The 25,394-nt window shown below is 48.0% G+C and overlaps 3 protein-coding genes across 3 annotated transcripts; 1 reads left to right on the top strand and 2 right to left on the bottom strand.

Moving 5' to 3' along the window:
• The first annotated feature begins 870 nt into the window (after positions 1-870).
• LOC139327777 (heparan-sulfate 6-O-sulfotransferase 3-B-like) lies at positions 871-13,756 on the top strand. The gene is made up of 2 exons (XM_070957737.1): positions 871-1,783; positions 12,908-13,756. Exons 1-2 carry the CDS (start codon positions 1,242-1,244, stop codon positions 13,659-13,661), a joined length of 1,296 nt encoding a protein of 431 aa, XP_070813838.1. The 5' UTR covers positions 871-1,241; the 3' UTR covers positions 13,662-13,756.
• Positions 13,757-16,551: 2,795 nt separating this feature from the next.
• LOC139327918 (2-oxoglutarate receptor 1-like) lies at positions 16,552-17,581 on the bottom strand. Its single transcript, XM_070957946.1, has one exon. It carries the CDS (start codon positions 17,579-17,581, stop codon positions 16,556-16,558), a length of 1,026 nt encoding a protein of 341 aa, XP_070814047.1. The 3' UTR covers positions 16,552-16,555.
• A 1,887-nt stretch (positions 17,582-19,468) lies between these two features.
• LOC139328009 (kelch-like protein 41b) lies at positions 19,469-24,313 on the bottom strand. The gene is made up of 6 exons (XM_070958117.1): positions 22,870-24,313; positions 21,980-22,137; positions 21,444-21,551; positions 20,538-20,723; positions 19,969-20,115; positions 19,469-19,891 (listed from the first exon to the last, which is right to left on the bottom strand). Exons 1-6 carry the CDS (start codon positions 23,965-23,967, stop codon positions 19,780-19,782), a joined length of 1,809 nt encoding a protein of 602 aa, XP_070814218.1. The 5' UTR covers positions 23,968-24,313; the 3' UTR covers positions 19,469-19,779.
• Positions 24,314-25,394: the final 1,081 nt, after the last annotated feature.

Raw genomic sequence — 25,394 nt, 5'->3', positions numbered from 1 at the left:
AACCATCTTACACACACTTATTAACACACCCTCACCGCAGACACACTAACGAATAGGCTACAGCAGACCTGAGCCCCTTTATGAATATGATCATTAGATCGATATTTAACTGAAAGGATGCAGAATAATGAGCTTGACACTTGATCAATAAGTAAAGCGCACCATTAAAACCATTGTCTGGATCATTTCCGCTTTAAGCTCCAACACATACTGTCCGTATCTTTGTTTGAGTTCACTCAAACTGTTTGTGTGTGATTAGAGATGTGGTTGCGTCACCGGCAGATGACTGGTGCAGATTTAGAGTCAAGCCAGCGAGAACACCGGAAATCACATTTTTATATTCTTCAAAATAAGGGCTGCCGGTAACAGGAGGACCCGTAACGTTTCAAACAGCTTGTGTCCTTTAGACATTCACTCGTTTCATGATTCAATCATTAATATAACCGATTAGAAACAATAGTAGGACTCTCTGTTAAGTGACTTTAGCTTGACACTAGGTCCTGCTTTTTACCAGCTCAGTCCAAATCAAGACTCTTTAAACTCGAATATTCAATCGCGAGTGATCATACGCATTTTAAGCAAATTGATTATTGTGACTAAGGTAGGCACATCACTAAAAACGGATTGACTCGGCTAAAAGTGTCTTGAAATGTCTGTACAATTGAGACGTTATTTCATTTAGATCCTTGCTTATTTTATATGTTAATCTATTTTTAAATCCCCTTTCAAGGCCGTTGATGTTGCATTATGTTCGTAAAACGATTATTTTGAAGGCGTCGACGGGAAGTCGCTGTGTTAATGCGGTCCAGCTTGTCGCTGGCGCTCCTGGCTCAGACGCCGATCAGCAGTTGGCTCTGGCAGGACGGCCGAGCCAGAGCGCTCCGCACGCGGGGATGTGCCGTCTCGCGCTGACGTCTTGAAAGGTGTCGTTGCACGCGACTTACGCCACCAGTTTGACATATGTAAGAGAAAGGGAGTCCGCATGTTAAACAGTAAATAAATAAGTGAGCGTTGATTGTGACGGCTTAAAGTTTGAGATCGGACCTGCGCTCGTGCAGGACGCGCAGTCAGCGCTGCCCTGCAGCACGTTCTTACCTGCTGGTGGGAGTTCAACTCCGGGTTTAACGAACAGGGCACCACGAGCCTGAGGTGAAACTGCAGGATGAGACGAAAGGAGGAGGAAAACGACTCGGACATCACGTTACCGTTTGTGCCGACGGCGTGATTTACAGTTTTCCACCATGGAGGAGAAGTTCAATAGACTCATCTTCATTCCCATTGCGGCGGTGCTCTTCTTAATGATCGGCTACCAGTATGTGTGCCCGACGGACAGCAACACCTGCCACTTCAGGAGTGACGAGAAAGGGCTTTTCCAGCGGTATTCATCCGGGTTTGAGTTGCTTTACACCGAACCGGAGGCGGACGAGGACCTTCCCTCCAAAATCACGTCCAAATTCAACTTCACGGAGCGGGACCTGGACAGACACGTCGACTTCAACATCCGAGGAGACGATGTGATGGTGTTCCTCCACATCCAGAAGACCGGCGGGACGACGTTTGGGCGGCACCTGGTCAAGAACATCGAGCTGGAGCAGCCGTGCGACTGCATGCCCGGCCAGAGGAAATGCACCTGTCACCGGCCCGGGAAAGCCGAGTCGTGGCTCTTCTCGCGCTTCTCCACGGGCTGGAGCTGCGGCTTGCACGCGGACTGGACCGAGCTCACGAGCTGTGTTCCTGTGGTGATGAACAAGAGGGACAAGAAGAGCGCCCCAAAGAGCAAAAGGTGAGGTGAGACCTGCAGGACAGGTGTGGTCACCGAGACACTCACCCATTCAGAGTCTAAAGACTTCAGTCTGTGGGTCATACAATGTAGTTTAGTCTGACATTCACCCGTTCATTTACGCACTCACTCCTTCATATTTCCATTCATTCACTTCCTCATAGTCTCATTTACTTAAAGTCTGTTCATTCACTCAACTCATGTAGTTATTCACTCACTCACTCACCTCTTACAAACTCGTATTATTACTGACTTTATTAACTGATTCACAAACTCATTCGATTTCGATATGAGGTCACTTATTCACTCACTCACTCATTCACTCATTCACACATGTATTCACTCACTCATTCACCCCCTCTCTCGTGTCATCATATTCACTGGCTTTTTCTCAATATGAAGTCATTCATTCGTTCATTTAGTGAACGAATAAGCCATTGAGCGAGCGCATTCAACAGGAAGCTAATTAGCGAGCGAACAGGCCAAACTAATCGATCCCAGCAGAATGAGAAGCGTTCAATAAGTTATGAGCGGGCGCTAACACGGAGTCCTGACAGGATCAATTGATTAGTGCATCGACAAACGATTGGAAGTCATTAATGGAGCTAAAAACGTCACACGTTTTTGCATCTCTGGCTTTGATTCGACGGCTCGTTCCTCAGCTTCCTGACCGAGCCTGAACCCGATTGGTCGATGATGAAGAGAAGTTGATAATAGATGTTTTTTGGAGCGTCCTCTGCGAACCCGCAGGCTCTGGGTCAAAGGTAGCTGCATTTTTTACAGTGTGGGCTTTGGCACCGGCTTCCCGGGCCAAACAGGTGTGCTCTGAATGGGATCTAACGCAGCTTTTCGAGGCGTTAAGTGTTAACATGCACACAACACGGCGCGGCGTGTCAGCAGGCGGCCAACAGACCGTCAGGCGTGCTGTTTCAGTTTCCTGTAATTACAGAAGCGATAGAGCTGAGCTTAAGGGAGTAAATCACTTAAGAAGGGCAGGGTCCTCTGAGGTGTGCCGCCTGCCTGCTGAAGCCAATTTGCCTTGCAGTTGGTTCAGAGAGCAAATCTCCATATGTTACCCAGAGCGTTAAAGGGGGTCGGCGAGGACGGGGATCGCCTTCAACAACCCTCCAATCCATTACCTGTCCTGTGTGGCGGCCATCAGACTTCATTTAGCGCTTTTGAGGCGCCGCCTCCGAGCACTGGGAGTGAATCACTCCAGTCAACACCTGTCAGCTCGGGATGATTGCAGAGGTGGGAGCAAATCTGGGCCCCTGCCGCAATCTAGTTCCTAGTTCCTGGATTATCGTGACAGGACGAGCGTTGGTTTCCACTCTCAGAGCTGACGAGTGACTCAGATATAATATGATGCTGAAACGCGCTCACAGGTGATGTGACGCTGCATTGGTGGAATAATCAGCCTGCCCGGCCCCCTCCTCAGAGGTCAGAGGTCATCGCAGCTCCTGAGCAGCTTACAGGGACTCAGCGTCTCGCTCAGAGAGGAACTCGTACAGCCACAGATCATGAAGTCCACACTTTAAAAAATACATGCATGGGGGGGCCTCACGTCGTCCTGGATTACAGCTGCAGATTAAAGACCTCGTGTTGTACTTTTATCAGACCTGAAGGGCTCTTGTCCCGTCACCACGGGCGATGTAGCCCCTCCGCGATGGACCGTGACGCACATGCTGAGGCATGCTGCTGCTCCGCCTAATACAATATTTAATGCTACTCCGCCCCGACCCATCAGCAAGTTAAGAGAGGTCAAAGAGCATTAGTTGTTTTTCCAATATGAAATCCCATTGCTTCACGCTGCACTCAGGACCCGAAGCTCAGCCGTAATCATTGAGAGCTGATTTCAAGCACTCGAAACATTTTGTCCTCCTCTGATTGCAAAAAACAATCCAGCTCAGTTGAAGCAGGCTGATGTTGGAGGATCCAGCGATGGGAACGCGGGCGGCCAGGGATCAGACATCACGGGAACGGAGGACGCCCACGCTTACCTCAAGGCTGCATCCAGCGGGGTGTGATGTGGTTTGCAGAGAGTCCCTCAGACCGACAAAAGAGTAGAAACACTGAAGGATGACTTCTGTTTTCAGCCACTTCAGCTGCTGCACGCTCAGAGCTAAGACCACTTTCCACAGTTTATTATGTCTCCATTAGCAGAAGAAATGCTAATTAATGCCTGTTTCCATCCACTGTATTTACATTTTTTTATTTAATAATACTTATTCAACCACAGACTGTGTAACAAACAGCAGACGCCGCCGCTGTGACTGTAGACTACTGTTTGAAGGCGACGCCATCTTGGCTTTTTGGAGCCAGAAGTGACCATATGTGATGTGACCGAGAAGGCGTGGCGTTGTGTGACCATCATTTACAAAACGAGCGTCGTGGCGTACCGAAGACGACTCGAGATCATACAGGAAATGAGAAGTAGGCTCATTTCTCATCGGCTGACATACAATCTGACTTCTTTTTGCAACCGGCGGAGTCGCCCCCTGATGGCCGTTGCATGCATTCACCTCCACTGAACCCCCACCTCACTGTAGCTCTGCTGCTGCCGCTTTCTGAAATACACTGGGGTCTCGGGGGGGTTGTGGAATGAGGTAAAGTACAGGTACTCAGCTAACAGCTAACCCAGATTCACTTCATCGCTGCGCTTCGTGGAGACATATTCTGCACATTTGGGCGGATGTTGTCCTGCTGCTTCGCTCTGAATACACAAGCATCTGTCTGCTCACGAGCACTTAATGGTCACCTTGAAGTCACCTCTCTCCTACGCACCCCCCGCGGGAGGCCGACGCGGCTCGGCCGTACCTGCAGCGCTCCGCAGGTGCGAATGTTTCCTGCTCTGGGTGATATTTTTAGCATCTCTGCTGCGACTGTGGGTTGTTGACACGTGAAAAAAACTTCTTCTAAGTATACACCTGCATAAAAACAAGACAAAGAGAGGATGATTGCTAATTAGCTCCTTGGTCAGCGGGCGAGTTGGCATGGCAACTGGTTCCCGGTTTGCTCACAGCTCGGCTCGTTACAGCCGCGCCGCCACAAAGCGGCGTGGCTGTAACGCGCCTTTGTCAGATCAGAGCAATTAGTTAATTTTAGCTCCTGCTGCTTCAGCAAACTGCACATTTCTAAGGAGGTGGTGTAAGTCACCTCCTGTTGGTTTTGCCTTCGATCATCCATTCACTCCTCCTCAAGGTGAACATTAACCTGCATCCATGCTGACTTCAGTGAGAGAGACGCGGCTGGTTCAAGTAGTCTTTGATGGGTCAGAAGCCCCTGCAGGGCGACAGCGCTCACATGGCAGGGGGCTACGAAGGCGCTGTGAGGCCAGACGTCCAGCCTGCCGCCATGGCCGGCCTGCAGCCGAGCAGTCACAGAGCGTAACCTTATTACTGACCTCATTATTTCAGATTAGAGCAAAGGATGCAGGCCAGCCAAAACGCAGATCAGCCTGAGTCTAATTAGCCCAGTTCACTGTGGACACAGTTCAGGTGCTTTTAGCCATGAATTTGGCCACGATGACGACACTTTAAAGGAGTTAAAACATGCAGGAGGTTTAGTCCTCAAGCAGGGATGAAATTATGGTGGAAAGGATGATTTTTATCAAGATTCCTCTTGCTGAACCGCGTTTGACTCAAATACTTAATAAACTATAAGGGGAAAAACATCTGGTTGCAAGTTTTTGACATTAATCTCCCCTCGCAGTTCCAGCGAGTCACTTTAAATCCTCAGCCGAGGAGATGTTATTGAGGAAGCATGTTCAGTTCAGTCAGCGTAATGCTGCCCTTTCACTGCCAACGTCGCTTTTGACTGTAACGTCAGTCTCTGAGCTTACACATCAAGGTATTTCAAGCTGCTGACAACCACACATTGTTAGAAGAACTCGACACGAAGAGAGCGGGCTGTCAAAAAAAGTGACCTTCAGGAGCCAGAAATCGTTCAAACTGCTCCCAGCCGAGGTGCGACGACTCAGACTGTGACGTCTGAGGGGAGGATAACACGTTAGCACTGTTAGCTAAATGCTAAGCAGCAGCATTCTGCCGCATTGTCCCTTAAAAAGGAGGTAAAAGTTGGATTGTGTGGGTTTTCCATTCAGGCCTGTTTAGGAGCCAGGTCTCATTTCACTGGAACTCTGATTCGTCACTTCTTGTGGGTGGAGAAGTATATGTACAGTACCTGACAGCAGAGTTTTATTCTCGGCGAGGGGTGAATGTGCGGGTCTTTTGGGAGATCCTATGCTGCAGCCTGATGTAGGCTGATGAAGCATTAAAATGTCCTCAGGTAGTTTTTAGGCTCCTGTCCTCACTCGACTCTGACTTGGCGCAGCAGGCCGCCGGCTGCAGATGTTCGCTGACGAGCTGTAGGTGCTCGTTCACTTTGTCTCTTCACTCTCATGACATCCTCCCCGGCCGGCCATGACGTCCGCCTCGATTAAACATGTCTCCATTTGCATGACTCAGTCTGCTCTGCCTACCGCGAGAGCTACGCTAACATTAGCAATGAGAGCTGAGTGACCTCTGAACCTTTGAATCTGTTATCTTATATTGATCCTCTAATCTGAGAACACGTTGGTCCAAAGTGACGGGAGGATATTTTGAAAGCGTGCAGCCATCAAAATGAGCATAACAAGGAAAAATACTCATCTTAAAGCCCATAATTAGAGCTTTTAAACAGATTAAAAGCTGATTATTTAGTGTAATACAGCGTGTTGTTTCTGTTAAATCGAAGCCTCAGCGCGCTGCTTTCATGACACTGAGCAGCATCTTGTTCTCTTGTAGGAAATGTGAGATATTCAGAGGATCTTGATAATCTCTGCACTCCTTACGGGGATTAGGGCCAGTCCAAGACAGGTTTTATTATACTGGGCAGGAGGAAGGGGAGCAAGGGGGGAGGATTAATCCACAAGTCCAGATTTATTCAGAAACCTGTCGACCGGATTGGAGATTGCTTTTAACTAAACAGTGTGTGTCGGTTTTGTTAAAGGAGAGAAAACATCAGAGGAAGGAAGTTTCTGGAGACGGATCGTTAAATCCATCAGTCTGCCAGCGGACGGCCAATAAATCATGACGGAGTGAAGCTCAGTCACATTTTGGAGCCTTGCATTAGCGTGTGATCTGCTATCTTAAATTCAGATCTTTTTGTCATTTTCCACTAATAATTACAGAGCTGCGGGTCGCTCACGACTCTCAAAGACGTTGTGGAAACGCACGGCTGGAAGCAGCGCTCGCATGTCGCTGAAAGGTGGACTGCCTTTCAGAAACTCCTCTCCGGCTCGGGTGGGTGGATGCGACCTTTGTGCCGTGCAGCCTCCCATTTATCCTTTCCATGCAAAGATTAAGATGTCAAGCAAAGGTTGAGGCCGAGGCGCTAAAGCCGCGCGCGGCAGGTTGGCGTGTGCGCGGACGTCCTCGACAGGCTGCGCGACGTGGGCGTGTTCAAAAAGCGGATGAACTCTGGGATCTGTGGAGAAACGTGGCTGCGTTTCAGGTAGATGAAAACAGAGGTTTTCCACGCAGAAGCTGATTCTGTGCTGAACCCTGAAACAGGCTGCATGTTTAATTTGTTTCAGCAAACGCCGGCTGCAGCTCCTCACGGAGTCTGTCACCTAGTTTTCAGCAGAGCCACATCTTCGCACCCTCCCTCGCCCGGACACCTCGTCTTTCTGGAAGCGTTCTCGGCTCCCTCGTCTCCACCAGCATCCCTGGGGCTTTTCCTTCATGGCTCAAAATAGTACCTCATATCTGCGACTGGTGAAGATCACAGTGCAGCGCCAGCCTCCTTCCTCGTCACTTCTCCCCTCGCGCTCTGCGTCTCAGTCTGGATGATTTATCAAGCCGTGCTACACGCTGATATCGCCCTACCGCTGGGTCACGTTTTGAAGGGGCAGCGCGCTCGTCGTTTAGGGCTGAGGTGGTTTGTGGATGCAGATCCTGCTGTGCACAGATGGGCACGGGGATCATTTTGCCTGTAATTGGCAGACGAAGATTAAATTAAAACAGGAGAGAATCTGATGAGTGGAAATGGATCCGCTTGACCTCCTGGTCTGCAGGCTGATGTGATGAGCGGCTTCTTGGTGACACGCAGGCCTGCTGGATCTGGATCTGACCCTCTTCCTTTCATCTAATTGCCAGACTCACTCACTTTTGGGGAATTTGTGCCCGCTGCTGTTTGTAAGTCAAGCTGGCAAAGCTGAAAGCTGAGCCAGGCTGATATTTGTCCAAATGTCCACCACGTTTTCTTTCTTTCTCGAATCCTCTTGAAGCAAGTTTCAGCTTCTCAAAAGCTCAAAAGTAGAATATGACAATAAAACTACATTAAACATCATTTCCTCACAACGTTGATGTGGCTAACATGCTAGCAAACATCGCAGTAACATAAGCATTCATGCAGACTCATATTTAAGAGTCATACTCTTCTTTTACCACCAACTCACTAAATGCTGCACTGCGTTCACCAGCTGGCAGCTAACTTTGTCTGCTGTTTGGTGCTGGACATGTAGCATGGGGTGGATTTCTCAAGAAACAACGAGAGCATGAACCGAGAGCTTAAAGCTGCAGGCCGTAAAACCAAAACAACGTGCTGAGAGACGCTAAAATGCTCCATAAAGTACAACAAACAGTGTATTTTAGCTTTGATCAGGGAAACGCAGAAAAGACAGTAAAATCAGTGGGAACGCTGGGAGGACTTTTGTGAACATTTGGCTGTTTTTTAGGCGGCTCTTGTTCCTCTGCTCTCTTTATGACATCTTTTAAAAATGGTTTTAGGGAGATAAAACTGTTAAAAAGGCGGCCTGTTACTAGAGATGGAGATGACAGAAGGTTTTTTTTTTGTCAGATAGTAATTCCCACATGGAGGCAATGGTTAAGGGATCCCTTGTGGGCACAGAAACACCTTTAAAATGGATTTGCTCCAACTGTGCACATTATCAACACCTTGACTTCAGTGTGAAATCAATGCGCAGCCCTGCGCTGGTTCTTAAAGTCGCTTTTTCCTCCCGGCTGAAAGAAAAGCTTGTTCCAGTGAATTGAGGTATCACGTTCTGTTCGACGCTGAGAAAACGTCTCTGCTGAAAGCAACATGATGCATTTTCAATTTTAAAAAGATAAAATACATAAAGATTGTTGTCCATCTCGATGTTTTCCGTGTTGGCCGCCTCCCCAGCGGCATAAATAGCTTCCATCAAGGCTTTTATCAAGAGATGACTGTGTCCTTGATGGCGGTGAGTGAATTAACAAGGCAGATATCGATCTCTGGCTGCGAGTTTCCTCTGTAGCTTTTTGATGGTGATTTAGAGAGTGCGAGAGAGACAATCAGGGAGAGACATGGAGATCAATAGCCTTTGCAGTTTGGCTGTGTGGAGAAAGGTGACAGAAGGCGGCGAGAAGGGCACGAACCAGCCGGCGGATTGATCGGTGGCAGAACAGGACGAGCCGATTCGACTCTGGAACGAGCACACACACGTGCAGTGTTTGAGTCCTGACGATCGGACCGCCGCATGGCAGAGCGGAGGCCTGTCCACCGAGAGCCGTTTAGCACGTTCAGCAGGAGAGCTGCTTTAGCTCAGGCGACACCGGAGGAGTTTTATTAACCATAGATCAAATGTCACGTGAAGGGGCTCCCACAGTTAATTATCGCCTCGTCGTTTCAAGGCCGCCCTGAAGACTCGCTGTACGAGCAGTTAGCAGCCGGCCAGTGAACACTGTAGAGCTTTTAGCAGCTGACAGATGAGCTGGCGGAGACCAAAAACGGAGCTAAAAGGAGGGTGAATGTGGGAGTTGCTCTCACCGGCCAGCCAGAAACACTCAAGGTCGTAATATATCAGCGTTGTGCTTCCAAAAAAACATTCATTACTGGCTGAAGAAGCCCAGACTTCGCATCTCAACGTTTTCTACCTGAACAAATGCCAAAAAATGCTGCATCAAAGTGACGCCGTCGGCTTCCTGCACGAGAAAACCTCGGCGAGTAATTATTCCTGACCTTCATCATCTGACCCTCCGCCTCTGTCCCTGACACGAGTAAGAGGAGAGCTTTGACATTTGCTGCTCTTTGTCAATAGGTCATGATGAAAGCACACACGCCGAAAGGCGGGCTCGCATGGACATTTATCGATCCGGCTGTCTTGCGGTTAGCTGGACCGATAGATGATAGGCGCAGGACGAGGAAAAGAAAAGACTGAGCTCTCTTCCAGGAAGTACAACCCAGGCCGCTCGTGTGTTTCCATCCATCTGCTGCTGTCCGTTCGAGCCGGCGAGGAGGGCGGTGTAATCCACTTAGCCTCCGCCGTGGATGGCCATTATCTCTGGGTGGTGTGTCTGTCTGTGGGTGTGCTCTGCCATGATATCATCACGCCACTCGCTTAAGCATACATCACAGCTGATTGATATCTGCCGTGTGGCAATAATTGCTGAATTGTGGACCTTTTAAGGCTGTTCGGCTGCGCACTCTGTGCTCTGTAACACAGTTTCTCTCTCAATTAATCAGATTTCTCAGTTCGGCGGTGAACTGGAGGCAGTTACAGCAGCGGAGATGCTCTCATCGTAAAAGCTCCAGTTTGATGCTTTTTACATCTAATGCACAGCAGATTCAGAATGAGGGGACAGAACTGATGCTTTTTTAAATCATGTTTGTCACAAAATTATAATCCTTTCATAATTCATATCACCCAAGTATGAAGTAATATAACCATTTAGTCCAAAACTGACTCTTAAATTAGTCTTTTTCTATAACAAAGTGCTGAAATTCTGCCGGCAGGATGAGACCAATCATCCACTTTTTTTAAGCTTTTCATTTCGAATCTACCCTTCATGAAAGTTTAATCACTAAAATTATTTTAATGAGCTATAAAGAGTCAAACTCACGAAGGCTCGCCGAGGCAGGCGTGCATCTCGTAGAGGAAGCTGACGTCATACGGCGCTGACGTCACGGACCAATCCTTGGGCTGATGCCTCCGACGTCTCTGCTGCAGGAAAACACAGACAGAGTGTGGGGTGTGAGGGTGTGGACCAAACACACTGATCCTCAGTCTGGATTTTTATTCTTCATTCGTGCATTGGTGGTGGGTGGGAGGCTGAAGCGTGGGGGGGTCTGCGCTCACTGCCCCAAAAGAGCAAACAAGGTGGGAAAAGGTTCATAATTAGCTGTCGCTGTTGCCAGTTTTCCACCGTGTCGTAGCAAAAAAGGCCTCAGCATGACTCTGGAGGGCTTCGAGGTTTATTGATAAAACACTGCTCACCTAATCGCACACACTCAGGTAGTGAGTGTGTGTACATCGTACACAAAGACGCCAACAAACCATAAGGGATCTGAATTTGGGAGCCCGTCCAGCTCATCGCAGCCGTCTGTGCTCCTCTTGGCCGAATTCAGTCCGCGGAGACTTACTCACAAGGAGAGGAAATCGAACGGGTAGCAGGCAGCGCAGGAAATAAAGCACCAACAGGTTTTAAGACTGTAGGGGAACAGGGATGCATCGTGTATCCAGCGCTGACCAATCTGGCCTTTAAAGGAGAATTTTCCACAGCAGCACTGCGGTAAAATGTCCTTTAATGTGAATTCTTTATTTAGCCGTTGAATGAAAGCTCCCAGACAGCAAACTGCAGCCCTGAGGAATGAAAGAAATAAAATGTTCTGCTTTTTATTTGGGCTTTCTGTTTGGTTTCTCTCTGCGACACTGTAAGGTCACACTGAGCTCTGCGCACAAGATGAACGTTTTCACTTCCTCTTTTATCTGTGCTGCCTTCCTTTTGAAAAACTTTTTGAAAACGGCTGAAATTCTCCCGGCCCTGACTCCACCAGTCACCTCACTGTTACGCCGGCCATCTCTGAACTCAATAGATAAGAGCGCAGAGCTGTGTTTGTCGGTTGAAAGCTTTCCGTGCAGCTGGGTTACAGCAATTTTCAAAGCGCCGTTTGTGGCAGATCAGAGTGATCCAGAAACACGAAAGGTGCTGCCGACGGAAAAAAAACTCATTAGAGGAAGGCAGGAGCAAATTGGTGTGACAAAAACAAAAATGATTTCAAATCTGCAGGATATTAAATGCTATGCTTGGTTTGCATTGCTTTCTATGTCATTATTCTCGAACACCCTCAGACGCACTTGATAATGTTTTTCATTTAAACCCTAATCACACTTTCAGCACGCTCTACATACTTCCAGCACTGTGATATTTCTGCACATATTTCTTTTTTCATCTGCAGCAGGATATGAGAAATTTGATGTATAGTTTCATTCTCTTCCCCTGTGCTGAAAATGTGGCTCGTGGTGTTTTGACAGACAGTTTCTTAAACTTCTGAATCATCCACTGTGCACAGGTGCCATCTCAGCTTAATGCTGTATGCTGTAGCAATTCACTTTAAGCGTGCAGAGGCCGAAGCAGAACTCATATTATCTACGCAAAGGTAAAAAAATAATAAACAGAAATGAGAAGCACTTTCAGAGGCAGAACCACCTGCTGTCCTGACACCATCGCCTCAGAGGCTGCAGTTTGAAGGAACGGGTCGATATTTTTGGGAAATATGAAAGCTAGGTGGTTAGCTTAGCATAACGTGGAAAAATGTCATTACCAGGTGATTTGTTTCAAAGGACAGTTAATCAGCATTTCTGCTAATGTGTTGGCGTTAGCCAGCCGGCTAGTTTTCAGCTGCAGTCCTTTGGCGAGATGCTTGAAACCCATGTGACACCTGAATACGGTCTCTGGAGGGTCCAGCTGAGGCCGGCGCAGGCAGCAGTTCCAGTTAAAGTTCGGTAGGGTCAAACCGGGAAAGCAACCCAAAGAAGAGTGCATGAAGGTGAAGAACAATCAGGCAAAGGGTGAGTGTGGAAGAGCAGAGCGCTGATTGGAGATGAGTGTCAGGTGTGCACCTGGTGATTGGGCGTGGCTGAGTGGTGGCTGGAGCAGGTGTGCAGATGGGGACAGCTAGGCTAGCTGCTTAAGCTAATCTAAGGCCGTGTCACTTTGCTTCAAACATGGCGTACAAACGTGAGAGTGGTGTCGACCTTCTTATCTAACTCTCGAATAGAAAAGGTCTCAGAAGGTGGATCGAATTCTTGCAGCGATCCGAATTCAGTCGGAGCCCTTCACCTGACGTGACACCTCATCTTGTGCCTCTTTATCTCCTCTGTAGAAATTTCTACTACATCACCATGCTACGCGACCCTGTGTCACGCTACCTCAGCGAGTGGAAGCATGTGCAGCGCGGGGCCACCTGGAAAACCGCCCTCCACATGTGCGACGGCCGCCCGCCGACTCAGGACGAGCTCCCCGCTTGCTACAGCGGTGAAGACTGGACAGGCGTGCCCCTGGCAGACTTCATGAGCTGCCCCTCCAACCTCGCCAACAACCGCCAGGTCCGCATGCTGGCCGACCTCAGCCTGGTGGGCTGCTACAACATGTCCTCCGTCAGCGAGCTGGAGCGAGGCCGCGTGCTGCTCGCCAGCGCCAAGGCCAACCTGCGCAACATGGCGTTCTACGGCCTGACGGAGTTCCAGCGCAAGACGCAATACCTGTTCGAGCGGACGTTCGGCCTGCGCTTCATCCGGGCCTTCACGCAGATCAACAGCACGCGCGCCGCCAGCGTGGGAATCAGCGAGAAGGTGCGGTGGCGCATCGAGGGGCTGAACGCCCTCGACGTGGAGCTGTACGAGTACGCCAAGGAGCTGTTCCTGCGGCGCTACCAGTACAACCGCCAGAAGCAGCACCAGGAGGAGCGTCTGAGGAGGTGGCAGGAGAGGCAGCAGAGGCAGCGGCTGCACAGGACCTATCTGGCTCAGCTGTGGAGACTAGGAGGAGGAGGAGGGGAGGAGGAAGACGAGGAGGTGAAGGTGCTAGAGGAGGTGGCCACGACAGAGGACTACAGCAGCCAGGTGGTGCGGTGGTGAGGAGAGTACAGGAACTACAACCACTGATGGATGCACTGACTGATCGCTGTTTAATTCATTGTGCTTTCCTCTCCTCCTCCTCCTCTTCCTCCTTCTCCTCCTCCTCCTCCTCCCCCCTCTGTCTCTCTGCTGTGGATCTGCCAAACCTCCCGCCCTCATGGCCTCATAGCGCTTCGTTGGACCGCCGAATGGTGTCTTAATATTTATGATGGATGTAATTGTCATGGCATTATAAACATTTTGTATTTGTTTTTTTTCTTATGGCTGTTCTCGGCACTGCAGTTGTGACTTATTTGTGTTTATTTATTTATTCATTAGCAGGTGCTTTGAATGTCCTCAAAGCGGCGAAAACGTTTCTTAAAACTTGCTGATAATTAGTAGAACTGAAAAAAGGATGTGCTTAACGAGGAGGTGCTCAAGTCAAGTCTTTAAAAATGGCGAATGAATCGAAGGACCCTCTGTGTCATGTTTGTGATCTAGCGCCGTGTTGATCAGTGAAATCTTGTAGTTACTCTGTGGTGTTTGGCTTCATAAGAATATCAAAGCACAAACCTGGCAATAGTCTGCAGTGTGTGTGTGTGTGTGTGTGTGTGTTTTCTTTCTGACTTATTAAGCTGCAATATAGAGAAACAATCAAGGCAATTTCTCGCAGGAAATGTGTTCAATAAAAATGTGCAGCATCCAGTGATGTAATTGCGTCCCCGACGGACTCTCTCTGGGATGCATGTGTACATGAACGTGTTCTGCCTTGCTCCTTTTTCACAGCATGTTCTCACCATAAAAATCTGAAATCCTCCTGCGGTGTGCCAACTTCTTCCATGTCCACGCACGCACACACACACCGACGAGGCTTTTTCCTCAAGACGGAGGCCTGAAAGACAGATTGTCAGCGACAGTTTCAGCGCCCTTACATCACAAAGAGAGAACATTGGTATTTCCGCCATTAGCTCATTGATCACAGGCGCTTCGCTTCCAAATTGATCATTTAAAGTTCAACTGACCCTGACGCTGGCGCGGCAGAAAATAGAAGAAACGCAGCAGCTGGCCGAGTGCTTTTCCCTCCATAACCTGACAAACACACAATGCTCGGCCCGACTGACGTTTCATTCGCACTCCAGTGGAAAAACAATCTATTTCGACGCGTTCCTGCAGACGACAGGCCGCGGAGATGTTCGGCGCAGGAGTGATTGCTTTATATTAATATACCGTGGATGTAATAAGCGCTTCCTGAACACTCCACGCACACGTTTCTGCTCATGAGAAGGAAAATGAGGATGAGATCAGTCAGGAGGCAGAAAAGGAAATAGCTATGTTCACGGACCAAAATAGCCTCTCCATCCCCAGCTGCAGTCTCTATTCTACTTGCACAGCATGTTAACAGAGAAAGATTGGAATTATATAATTATATATTATATGATGCTTTTACATCTACGACACCTTGAAACACGTTCATTCCATCTTATATGATAAGAGTCTTTGTCACTAATTGTTCTAAATTGTGATCTCAGTCATTAAGCATCACAGGGAATAGCAGCAGAACGACATCTGGTATCCAGGATGAAGCAGTTTGCAGCCAGTGACACACAAATAACAACAGCTTCCTTTATCTTTGTCTCTGTTGACAGGGAGAATTTGTTCCAGGAGGTTAGATGAAGGTAAACACGCTCGGCGTCTCTTTGTTCTCAAAGATGTCTTCTTTGTCATGAAATATGTTTATATGTTCTGCAGTAATGTCTCAGATCCCACCCCGCTGGTCCTTTGTCGTCGGCTCTGTCAGGCTTTCAGCGCGAGGAAGGCGCTGCCTGCCTTGTGAGCTCACAGGGAAGGTGAACGCATATGCGCAGAGCTCAGCTGAGTGCTTAGACACACCTGAGTCTTTCACAGATCAGTGGCTGCGGGAGGTGTTGTCGGGCTGTAAAATGATTTTATCACACTGGTGGGGAGACAAATGCAGCAAGCTGTGATGATGTAAACAGAATCTTTCGTGCCAATGGAAAACACCACAAGTTTTAATTAATCATTCACTTCTGCGTCAGATATATAACACAGGAACAAACACAGTTCAGATAAGTAAGGGCTAAGCTGAAATGAGATGGTTAGCTGATCAACTTTAATTTTAGATTGTTGATGATGAGGATGATGCACAACCCAATGGAAGAGTCTACATCTGTGCCAGCAACTGTGTGGGGCTTTGAGCTCAATGCTAATGTCAACATGCTAACATACTAACGTAATGGCAATATTTATCTTTGTTTAGTTTGTAGAGTACAAAACACCTTTAAGTTCGTAGATAGGATACTTACAGGCATAATTTAAGATACACATTTATTATTTTCTGCTTTAATTAAAAATACACAGTAAAAACTAACTATCTGGCACAGGAAGCTGTGCTAGCAACTGTGTGGGAAATGCTAATGTCAACGTGCTTACAATGCTAACATGCTAATGTTAAATTCATACAGTGAGTTTATTACCACCTTCATTTAGTGTGTTAGCATGCTAACATTTGCGAACTAGCACTAAAAACTAACAACTTTTTATGTTTTACATATTTTCTATAGACCATAAATTGAAATATGTACCAGATGTCGACTGTTAGCTCAGGCTATTTTCTTGGCTGCAAACAAAAGACTCAGTTACATTGTGAGGAAAATGACCCTCACGTGACTTCCAGACAGACAGAGAAAAGGTGGACACAGGTCAAACATAACACGCACTTCTGACTGCATTAACCTTCCCACGGTTTACATATTTACATTTCAGGTGTTGGCACAGTTTTGTGCAAGACAAACCAAAACCGCCTGTTGTCTCCGGGTGACTCACAGTGAAGAAATGACAGCCGCCTTCCCGACATGTCTGAGTGAGTAAGCCTACAGTGTGTCAGAGAGAGAAAGTCAGGTGTTAGACAGCTGTCCTGCAGCAGGAACGTCACTGCCTTCCTTGCTGATGATGGCCAGGTGGAGCAGCGACCTGGCCTTGGTGAGCCAGCCTTCCCAGTAGAAAGTGCTGAGGAAGGCTTGCTTGAACTTATCTCCTGAAAGAGTGTACAAAACCAGGTTGAAAAACGTGTTGAGTCCAGCCAAAGGCCTGGAGACGATATACGCCGCGTGCACGACGCGCTCCATCATACACGGCGAGTCTTGTGTTCTCCGAGTTTCTATCCGCAGCACGCGCAAGACGTGATAGGGCAGAAAGCACACCACAAACACCACGAGGATCAGCACGGTGACGCGGCGGGCGCGCATCCGGCACGGACTGCTTGTGTTCGGCCCTTTCGCCAGTTCTTTCACCATACCGATGTAGCACATGAACACCACCACGAGAGGCAGCAGAAATCCCAGCGCAGTGAGCACCCAGCCACACCACCGCACCTCATCCACAGGTGTGGCGCTGGCAAAGTCCAGGCAGTAGGTCTTGTTGTCGTACTCGTCCAAGGATATCATCGTCAGCATAGGTGAGACTTCGGCGGCGGTGATGAACCAGACGGCCGAGCACGCAACTATACCCCAAATCTTCTGCTGCACCTGTGCTGCCAGCAAAGGTTTGATCACCACCACGTAGCGGAACACGGCGAGACACGTCAGGAAGAGGATGCTCCCGTACAGGTTGAAATGAAAGCCGAAGCGCACGAAGCGGCACATGAAGTCGCCGAGCGTCCACGAATCCCCGTTACTGTAGTAGTAGACCAGGAAGGGCATGCTGAGGACGTAGAGGAGGTCGGTCAGCGCCAGGTTGACCATGATGATGCTGCTGCTCTTCCAGGGGCGCATCTTCGTCAGGTAAATGCCAATGGAGGTGATGTTCCCTACGAGGCCCACCACGCAGATGATAGCGTAGCAGACCGGCAGGTAATAGCGTTTCATCAGGCGGTCCACGTTGGTGCAGTTGTGATCTTCTCCGTAGTAGAGGACGCTGGCCATGGCTGAGCCCTGTTGAGTTTGAAAAGCAATTTTACAAATCCCATCTAAAAAGAGAGGCCGGATCAAGGGCCGGGGTTCCACCACGTCCTCTTTTCTGCCATTTTTAACGACTGAGGCGTTTCCAGTCTGCAAGCCCACCCAAATTGGACGGACTAACGTGTTTGCTTGGCTGTGTTGAGCATGAGAAGGCTTTAAAACAGCATTTAATCATCACTTGGGAGATCTAAAATACAGAAAATGATATGACTTCTTGATATAAGTTTTGGTATCGTCTGAAAACTCAATGCTAACATCACCAATAGTAAGATGAGACGGAACTTTTCTGTGATGTCCAAATGGCGTTTTTTGTTCCGGATGTTTTGAACTGTGAATTCCTTTAACTCACAATTTAAGTGAACATATGCAGTATATGTTGCTCGGAGAGGAGAAACAAATCATCGTTCCCCTTTCGCTCCGCTGTCATGTCAACGTCACTGGCAATTACATCTTGACGAAGGATGGCGAGAGCAGGGAAAGAAACCCAGAGGCGAGCAGAAACAATCAAGCAAACTCAGCGGGAAAGAAACAAACAAAACCTTCTCCTCTCCTTGTCAACGGTCTGGTTTCTGAAAGCCTCTCAGGATGTGACAGCGCCCATGGCATCCAGGCTTTATGGCAGCTTCTTGTAATGCTGTCAGTGCTCTCATTATGGATGTGAGGAGATGGATGCACGGTGTCATTTAAATCAGAGCATGTACACTCACACAAACTCTACGCAAAAGCTAATCTGGTCCATGAAGTCATGAAGGAATAGTTGGAAAGAGATGTTTCTACTCACTTCTAGTCAGTGTCCTCATCAGTGCTCACTCCAAACACACAGTGTCTCATCTCTGCTTTCACCTCCATTCCTCCGTCACCTCCTCCTCCTCCTCCTCCTCCTCCTCCTCCTCCTTCCACACCCATGGGAAACTCCAGCACAGCTCTGTTTGAAAGCCCACCTTCAGCCATGCACGCTTACTTCCTGGTGACATGCTTGAGCTGATAAAAGCTCAAGGGTCGCTTTATGCACACGGATCACGTTTCAGGTGAATCTTTGAGAAAGACAAAGGGAGTCGGGCGGCACATCGGCTGCTTCTTGACAAATTAAACTCTGAAGTGGACCTTTTGTCCAGAAAAACAAACTTCTTCAGACGTCTTTGTTATGTCTTCAAACAGCCATGTGACTCCCTCAGTGTCACAGCGGAGCTAAATTTGGCACAGACAGGTTTCTGATTAATGAGGAAGTTTAGACAAATGTGGGAAATGAACGCTCAAATAGCAATTACATCCGTGTGAGTGTTATCTTTCAGAGCTCATACCTATCACGCCAATCCAAACACAGACGTGTGGCTTTATATCAGCTCCATGAACAACATGCTTTAGTGGTCCCAAAGGCAGAAAACAATTATATTTTCATCAGCTGTCAGTCATCAAGGCAGCAGAAGCTAAAACTGGTGGTTGCTCTTACTTAACCCCAATCCTAAATGTCATGCATTGGCACATCTTCCATCCTTTACAACAGCTTATTGATTTGCGTGTAGAGCCCGTCTCTGCTTTCACTGTTCTTTAAATGTGAGTGTAAACACGGTGTGATCCAGCGTGAGGGTAACCTGCACAGATACGCTTCGTCGTTTCCAGCTCGCAGCGCAGTCAGCCACAGTCGCGTTGGCGCACGCGGGAACGTGACATGTGTTTGAAGATCATTATTCTGACTGCACCTGCTTTTAACCCACTTCCATTTCCTTGTTTACCTGAAAGTACAAAGAAGCGACAAATATACACCTTTTCTCCGTCGGCCGCCCTTCGACGTGTTGATACGATCCCTGTAACGTCTGAAGATCACACAGAATCAAAACGTAAAAAGAAGCAGAAGTTTAGAAATTTATTTTACAAAAGAAGAGCTATAAATGATGTAAACAGAGCTTTTAAGATCAGTCTAAACGGCTTTAATACTGTGGGGCTGGTGCAGTCTTTGAAGAGGCGGCAGAACCTGGTGTTTATAGTACAGATAAAAATTGTCAGTTCAGAGAAAAATTAATGTCAAAGATCAACTCGACACACAGAAATCCGAGTGCAGAGGATGAGACGCCTCGGAGGCAGCTCGCTGGGGGAGGAGGGCGGTGTCAGAAGGTGTAGCTGAGGGGGGGTAAGAAAGAAAGAAAGGAAGGAAGTGGTTCTGTCTACAGTTTGGGCATCCTGGCGGCGTTGAGGCGCATGGACACGCAGGAGGAGCCGGCAGCGTAACGCATCTCCCTCAGCATGCCGCTCCACTGCTTCTTATCGTCCTCGTACCTAACAAGACCAAGAGTCAGACCTCCGACAAACACAACGGCAACCAATGAGAAGGTGGAAACGGTCCCAGGACTTACTGCCAGACGTCAGTGACCTCTGTGGGAGCCACCTCCTTGTTTTCCATCTGGACCATGGCGAAGCCGCCCACGGCGTACAGGGAGCCGCCGTTGCTCAGCAGGTTGACAGAGCTCCTCTCCTGGGGAAACTCTGTGAAGGGCTCCCACCTGAGGAGGTACAGCAGCAGGAGAAGGTCACATGTAAGACGGAGCGCTCGTTTTAGATGGAGGCTGAGATGTATGCAGAGGCCCAGAGAGCAACACATAAACAAAACGTACAGTAATAAATATTTTACTAAATAAAAAGTACAACATAAACACAGATGAAAGTATTAATATTCTTCAAGACTGCATAATGTTGCTCACCTATTAGCCCATCATATGTCCCATTGCTCTTAAGATAACAAGCTCAACAGCTGCTACCAGTTAGCTCCTCTTAGCAACAATGCTAATTCTGAGGCTGCTGCTGCAAACAAACACTGTGCACTGTGACCTTCATTCTTTATTTTAACTTAGCGACTCATGCTGCCTGTCCAGCTAACTAGCTTTGTGGATTAAGGACGTCGCTTCTCAACATAACAGAATCATACTTGTTTGTCGCAAAGTCATAAGCTTCACACGTCGCAGTGAGGCCTTCCTCGTTGACGCCGCCGGCCACCACGATCTTGCCGTTGTGGACGACGGCTCCGAACATGGATCTGGGCGTCTTCATGGCCGCCAGCTCCCTCCAGTCCGACTGCTTGTGGTTGTACACAAACATCTTGTTGAGGGCTTTGCTGTGGGGGGAATAAGATGGTGGGGTTTGTCTTGTCAAAAGATTTGAAATGAGGTTCATGTGGAATAAGGTGCTTTGTATAAGGACGAGATATTTTAAATCTCCTTTTACGTCCCAAATGATGTAAATTGGGGGTGAAAGTGAAGACTGCAATCCAAACTTTTGTCAGTGTTTTCTGTTTCTCGCACTTGTTATTTGGCCTTGTGGATCTTCTCTTCGTCTCACAGCTTTAATTAACACCCTGCTGATTATTAATCACATGCTTTCAAAGCTCTGATGAAGGCTTTCACACCTTCTTCTTTGAGACCTGTGACTGGAACTGTGCAGGAGAAGCACCCGTTTTCCTCTTGATTAGCAGAGAGTCCCAGCGACAGTCAGGAACAGCAAACTGATTGATTAGCTCGTAATTAGATACAGTATCAGATCAAAGGCTCGTCGGCTGTTTTTTTCCATCTATCGCTGCTGCAGTTCACTCTTGGTCAGACGCTCAGTGCATCACTCAACAAAGGACGCGCAGATCAGTAATTTCCAGTAACATATTAGACAGCGCAGGACTGTAGCAGTGTAATTGTCTGTGAAGCACCGTGCAGCCCTGAAGTCTGGCAGAATGATAGACCACAAGCAGCTGCAGCTCACAGTGTAAGGTCACACACACACACACACACACACACACACACACACACACACACACACACACACACACACACACACACACACTCACTTGTCATCTGTCTTTCCTCCAATGCAGTAGACGAGTCCTTTGTGGGAGACGATAGCATGGCCGTGGATCTTCAGAGGAAGCTTTTTGGTCTCACTCCACTTCATCCTCCTGAAGAATTAGTATGGAAGCAACAGTTTAAAGTTTAATAATAATAATAATAATAAAGCTTTTTTCTGTCCCTGAATTTGTTGCTCAGATCTTCCAAGTGCTTAATTGTTCAAGTGTGATTTCCCATGTGGTCGAGCCAAATCACCCTGAGTTTGCGGTCAGCATGAATAAGTTAAATATCCCAACTATAAATCCAAGAAAAGACAGCCCCGTAATTATCGAAGGAACAGCCAGAGCCAATTAAGAAGGTGAGATCACATCAAAGCATGATTAATTATACTTGAAGAACATATTCCTCATATTTGCTTCCTAAAGGAAGCAGTTTTGTTAATTTCCTGGAATTAATTATCACCTGAAAACTGTAAAAAAAAAAAAGGTGAGAGACGTTTAAAAAAATGAACAGCAAAGGGGAGGATAATACCACTGACTCGACATCGTAGCACATCACGGTATCCAGCGACTCGTTGGTCTGGAGGTCCTTTCCGGCCACGGCGAACAGCAGGTTCTCGCTCTCTCCCATGTTGAAGAGGCATCTTGGGGAAGGCATCGGCGGCAGGGCGACCCACTCCGAGGTGAGCGGATCCAACTGTGGAGAAAGACGGAGCAGAGAAAGCACCCATTAGCTCTGCTTCATATTGATTATGCTGTAAAATCCCGTGCTGCTCGGATGGGCAACATGAGAAACATAATCCATCCATTGATCGCAGGAGGATTTAGGAAAATCAGCTCATGTTGCTGAAAAATGGCTTTGAGTTTCATGTTTCTGCCTCATTTGTGGGTTGAGTTTCACTGAAGATGAGAGAGATTCAGGCTTAGATGAGCTCAAACACTCCCTGAGGAGGACGGCTTGTGAGCTAACGCTAAGCTCAATATTTCCACAAATACTCAGATTTTAAGATACTACGAACTCTGTTTTCTCAAGTTGATCATGTTGGGAGATACACTTGTTAGATGATAAGATTGGTACCGCTCTCACGTCTGTCTGATTAATGTGCAAGCTAATGAGCAGGCGGTTAGCTTAGATTAGCATAAAGACTGCAGGCAGGTGGAAACAGCTAGCAAAAAATACAGCTATCAGCACATTTAAACCTTACTAATCAACGTTATGTTTGCTCTTGTTGCTAAAGCTAAGCTAAACTAGCCCTGTCCTGCATTAGCTTGATATTTAAGATATGACAGTGGTATCTATCTTCACATCAAACTCTCAGCAAGGAAGTAAATACTGTTCCTTTAAATATCCTTTTTTTATATAAATATTACTCATTTTGTAATTAAGGGAAGGAAAAAAAAGTATTAATTAAAAGGAAAAGCTGGTTACCAAGTAGACGTAGCACTGCAGGGGTACATCTTTGTTCTCCTCATCCACGAACAGTCCTCCGATGATGTAGAGCTGGTTCCTCTGTGACACCATGCTGACGTGGTTACGCGGCACCTGCTCCGACATGGCCGCCAGGAAGCACTCGTTTTCATTGACATCGTACGCCACCGCCGCCGCATCGTTGATCATCAGGATGAACTCGCGTACATACATGCCGTGTCTGCGGTTGTCATTCAGAAAGCCGGGGAATGGGGTGCCCTCCTCCTCACCCTCCGCGTCAGCCCCCTCCTTCGTCTTGGGTTTCTCCGGAAGCTTCCCCTTGAAGGCATCCCTGATGATCTGGATCGTCTTCTGGAGCTCAGGGTCGGCCTTGATGATCTCATCCGTCTCCACTTTGTCTCTGAAGTACTTCTCTGGCAGCAGGCGGAAGCGGATGCAGTTGAAAGCATCCTTCAGGAACTTGACGCGCTCCTTGTCATGGCGGACCCAGGCCATGACCGCCTCGAACACCAGCTCCTCCTTCCCCACATTCAGCGAGTCTCCACCGATGACGGCGAACAGTTCGTGGGCTGCGAGCTTGAGGAACTCCTCGTCTTTGTAGAGGTTCTCAAAACGGTCGGCGATGTAGTTGCGTGCAGCCACAGCGAGCCTGGGACAGTTGAGCACCAGACCCATCCTGAAAATGGCCATGCAGTTGTCCAGAGACAGCTTCTTCTGAAGGTAGTTGACGCACACCGTAAAGACAGAAGGGATCTGGAATCTGTTCGCCACAGCAATTATATTCTGCACGTTGTCGTCTGTGAGGTCAATCTCAGCCGAGTAGAGGTACTGGATGACCATTTCCAGGACGGAAGGGTTGACGTCATCCAGGACGACCTCCTTGGTGTTCTCCACCTCCTTCCCGTCCTCCGTGAAGAAGATCTCCCTGAAGTAAGGGCTGCAGGCGGCCAGGATCAGCCGATGGCAGGGCACGCTGCGGTCACCTATCTTCAGCGTGCAGTCCACAAACTTGTTCTCATTCAGCAGCTCCTTCAGCCCGTCCTGGAGCAGGGTGCTTTGAAACAGGCGCAGCTCCTCCTTGATGGCGTTGGGGTCCATGGCGTGTCAGGAGGGGAAACAATGGGCGAACAAGGGGGTCTGTGGAGAGAGGAAGGAGACAGCAACCACAGGTCCTTTTGGCAGTCGGTCCTGGCAAGAAAAGGCTGGGCAGTCAAAAGGTTTCCAGTGTGAAGACCCTGCAATTTAATCCCACCCCAGTCTAAATATAGCCCCAACAGCCCCCTGCCTGCTCCAGCTCCGGTGGAATCTGACTGGGCCAGATCACGGTGCAGCTCAGGCCCCGGCTCGAGCAGCTGCTGTCACAGACTGAAGCAACTGGGATGTGCCGCCATGATTCAGCTCCCAAAGCGTCGTGTGGCTGACCGACAGCAGAGACAATGGCGTCAAAGCCCTCGAATAGCTCGCCTCGAGTCGTACCTGTGACTGAGAGGACATTTACAGCAGTCACTGTCACAATCGAAAATCAGCCATCCTGCCATTTATAGCTGATATCATTCATTCATTGACTTTATACTACTTTATAATTCAAACAGTAGGCAGCCAAAACAATTAGTATGTTTACTTATATTTATATATATATTTATACTCACTGCTACTACCAGAGATACCAGTAGGGCTGCAGCAAATTATTATAAAGTACAGTCTGAATTACAGTCCAAACCCCAAAAAACACTCAATTTATAATCACATCTGACAAAGAAAGGCAGCAAATACTCACATTTGAGAGGCGGGAACCAGAAAATTTGGTATTTTTTCTTGAAATCTGATTCTACTGATCATGTTTCAGCAACAAACTAATGAGAAAATGCAAAAATAGTTTAGTTTTTAAAGTCTAGTTAGCCCCTTTTTTGCTTTGATTTCTGCAATATCCTATAATTTGTAATTATAATGCACTTACTTTTGCTAAAGGCCACCAGACGTTTATTTAAAAAAGGCATCTTTATCACGGCACGTCATTATTTTGAGTGCTAAAAACGGAGCAGACAGGTTTGGGCGCAGCAGCTGTGCATAGAAACAGGTGAGAGCCACACACACAAGCTGTCCACCAATCAGCACGGCCCCCCCTCTTCCCTGTGGGGTGTGCATTGTCCAGCTGCTCGGCTGTGTGTGTGTGTGTGTGTGTGTGTGTGCACCTCAATCACTGAGTAATTTCAGCGCTTCAAGATAAACGGTGCCAATTTGCTCAGAGCCACACATTTAAGCAGAAAGCGTTAAAGGTGGCCGTTGAAGAAGGCCGTGTGGCTCAATGGGATCTTACATTGTTCAGTCTTCTTTCAGTGGCCTGATAAAGTGTGAGGAGTGTGTAGAGTTAGGTAACGTTTCTCCCGTGGGCAGCACTAAAGATAGATCAGACTACGCCACTTGTCGAGGAGCGTCTAACATGTAATTTAAGCAGAAGGGGGAGAGCAGATCCTGCATGAGGAAGCTCTGCCACTTCCCTGAAGCCGCGGTGGATGAATCAAGGA

This window comes from Chaetodon trifascialis, chromosome 24 (assembly GCF_039877785.1).
Source record: "Chaetodon trifascialis isolate fChaTrf1 chromosome 24, fChaTrf1.hap1, whole genome shotgun sequence".
In the NCBI taxonomy this organism is placed as follows: domain Eukaryota; kingdom Metazoa; phylum Chordata; class Actinopteri; order Chaetodontiformes; family Chaetodontidae; genus Chaetodon; species Chaetodon trifascialis.
Note: the sequence above shows the minus strand (reverse complement) of the source record. Positions and strands in the feature narration are given on the sequence as shown.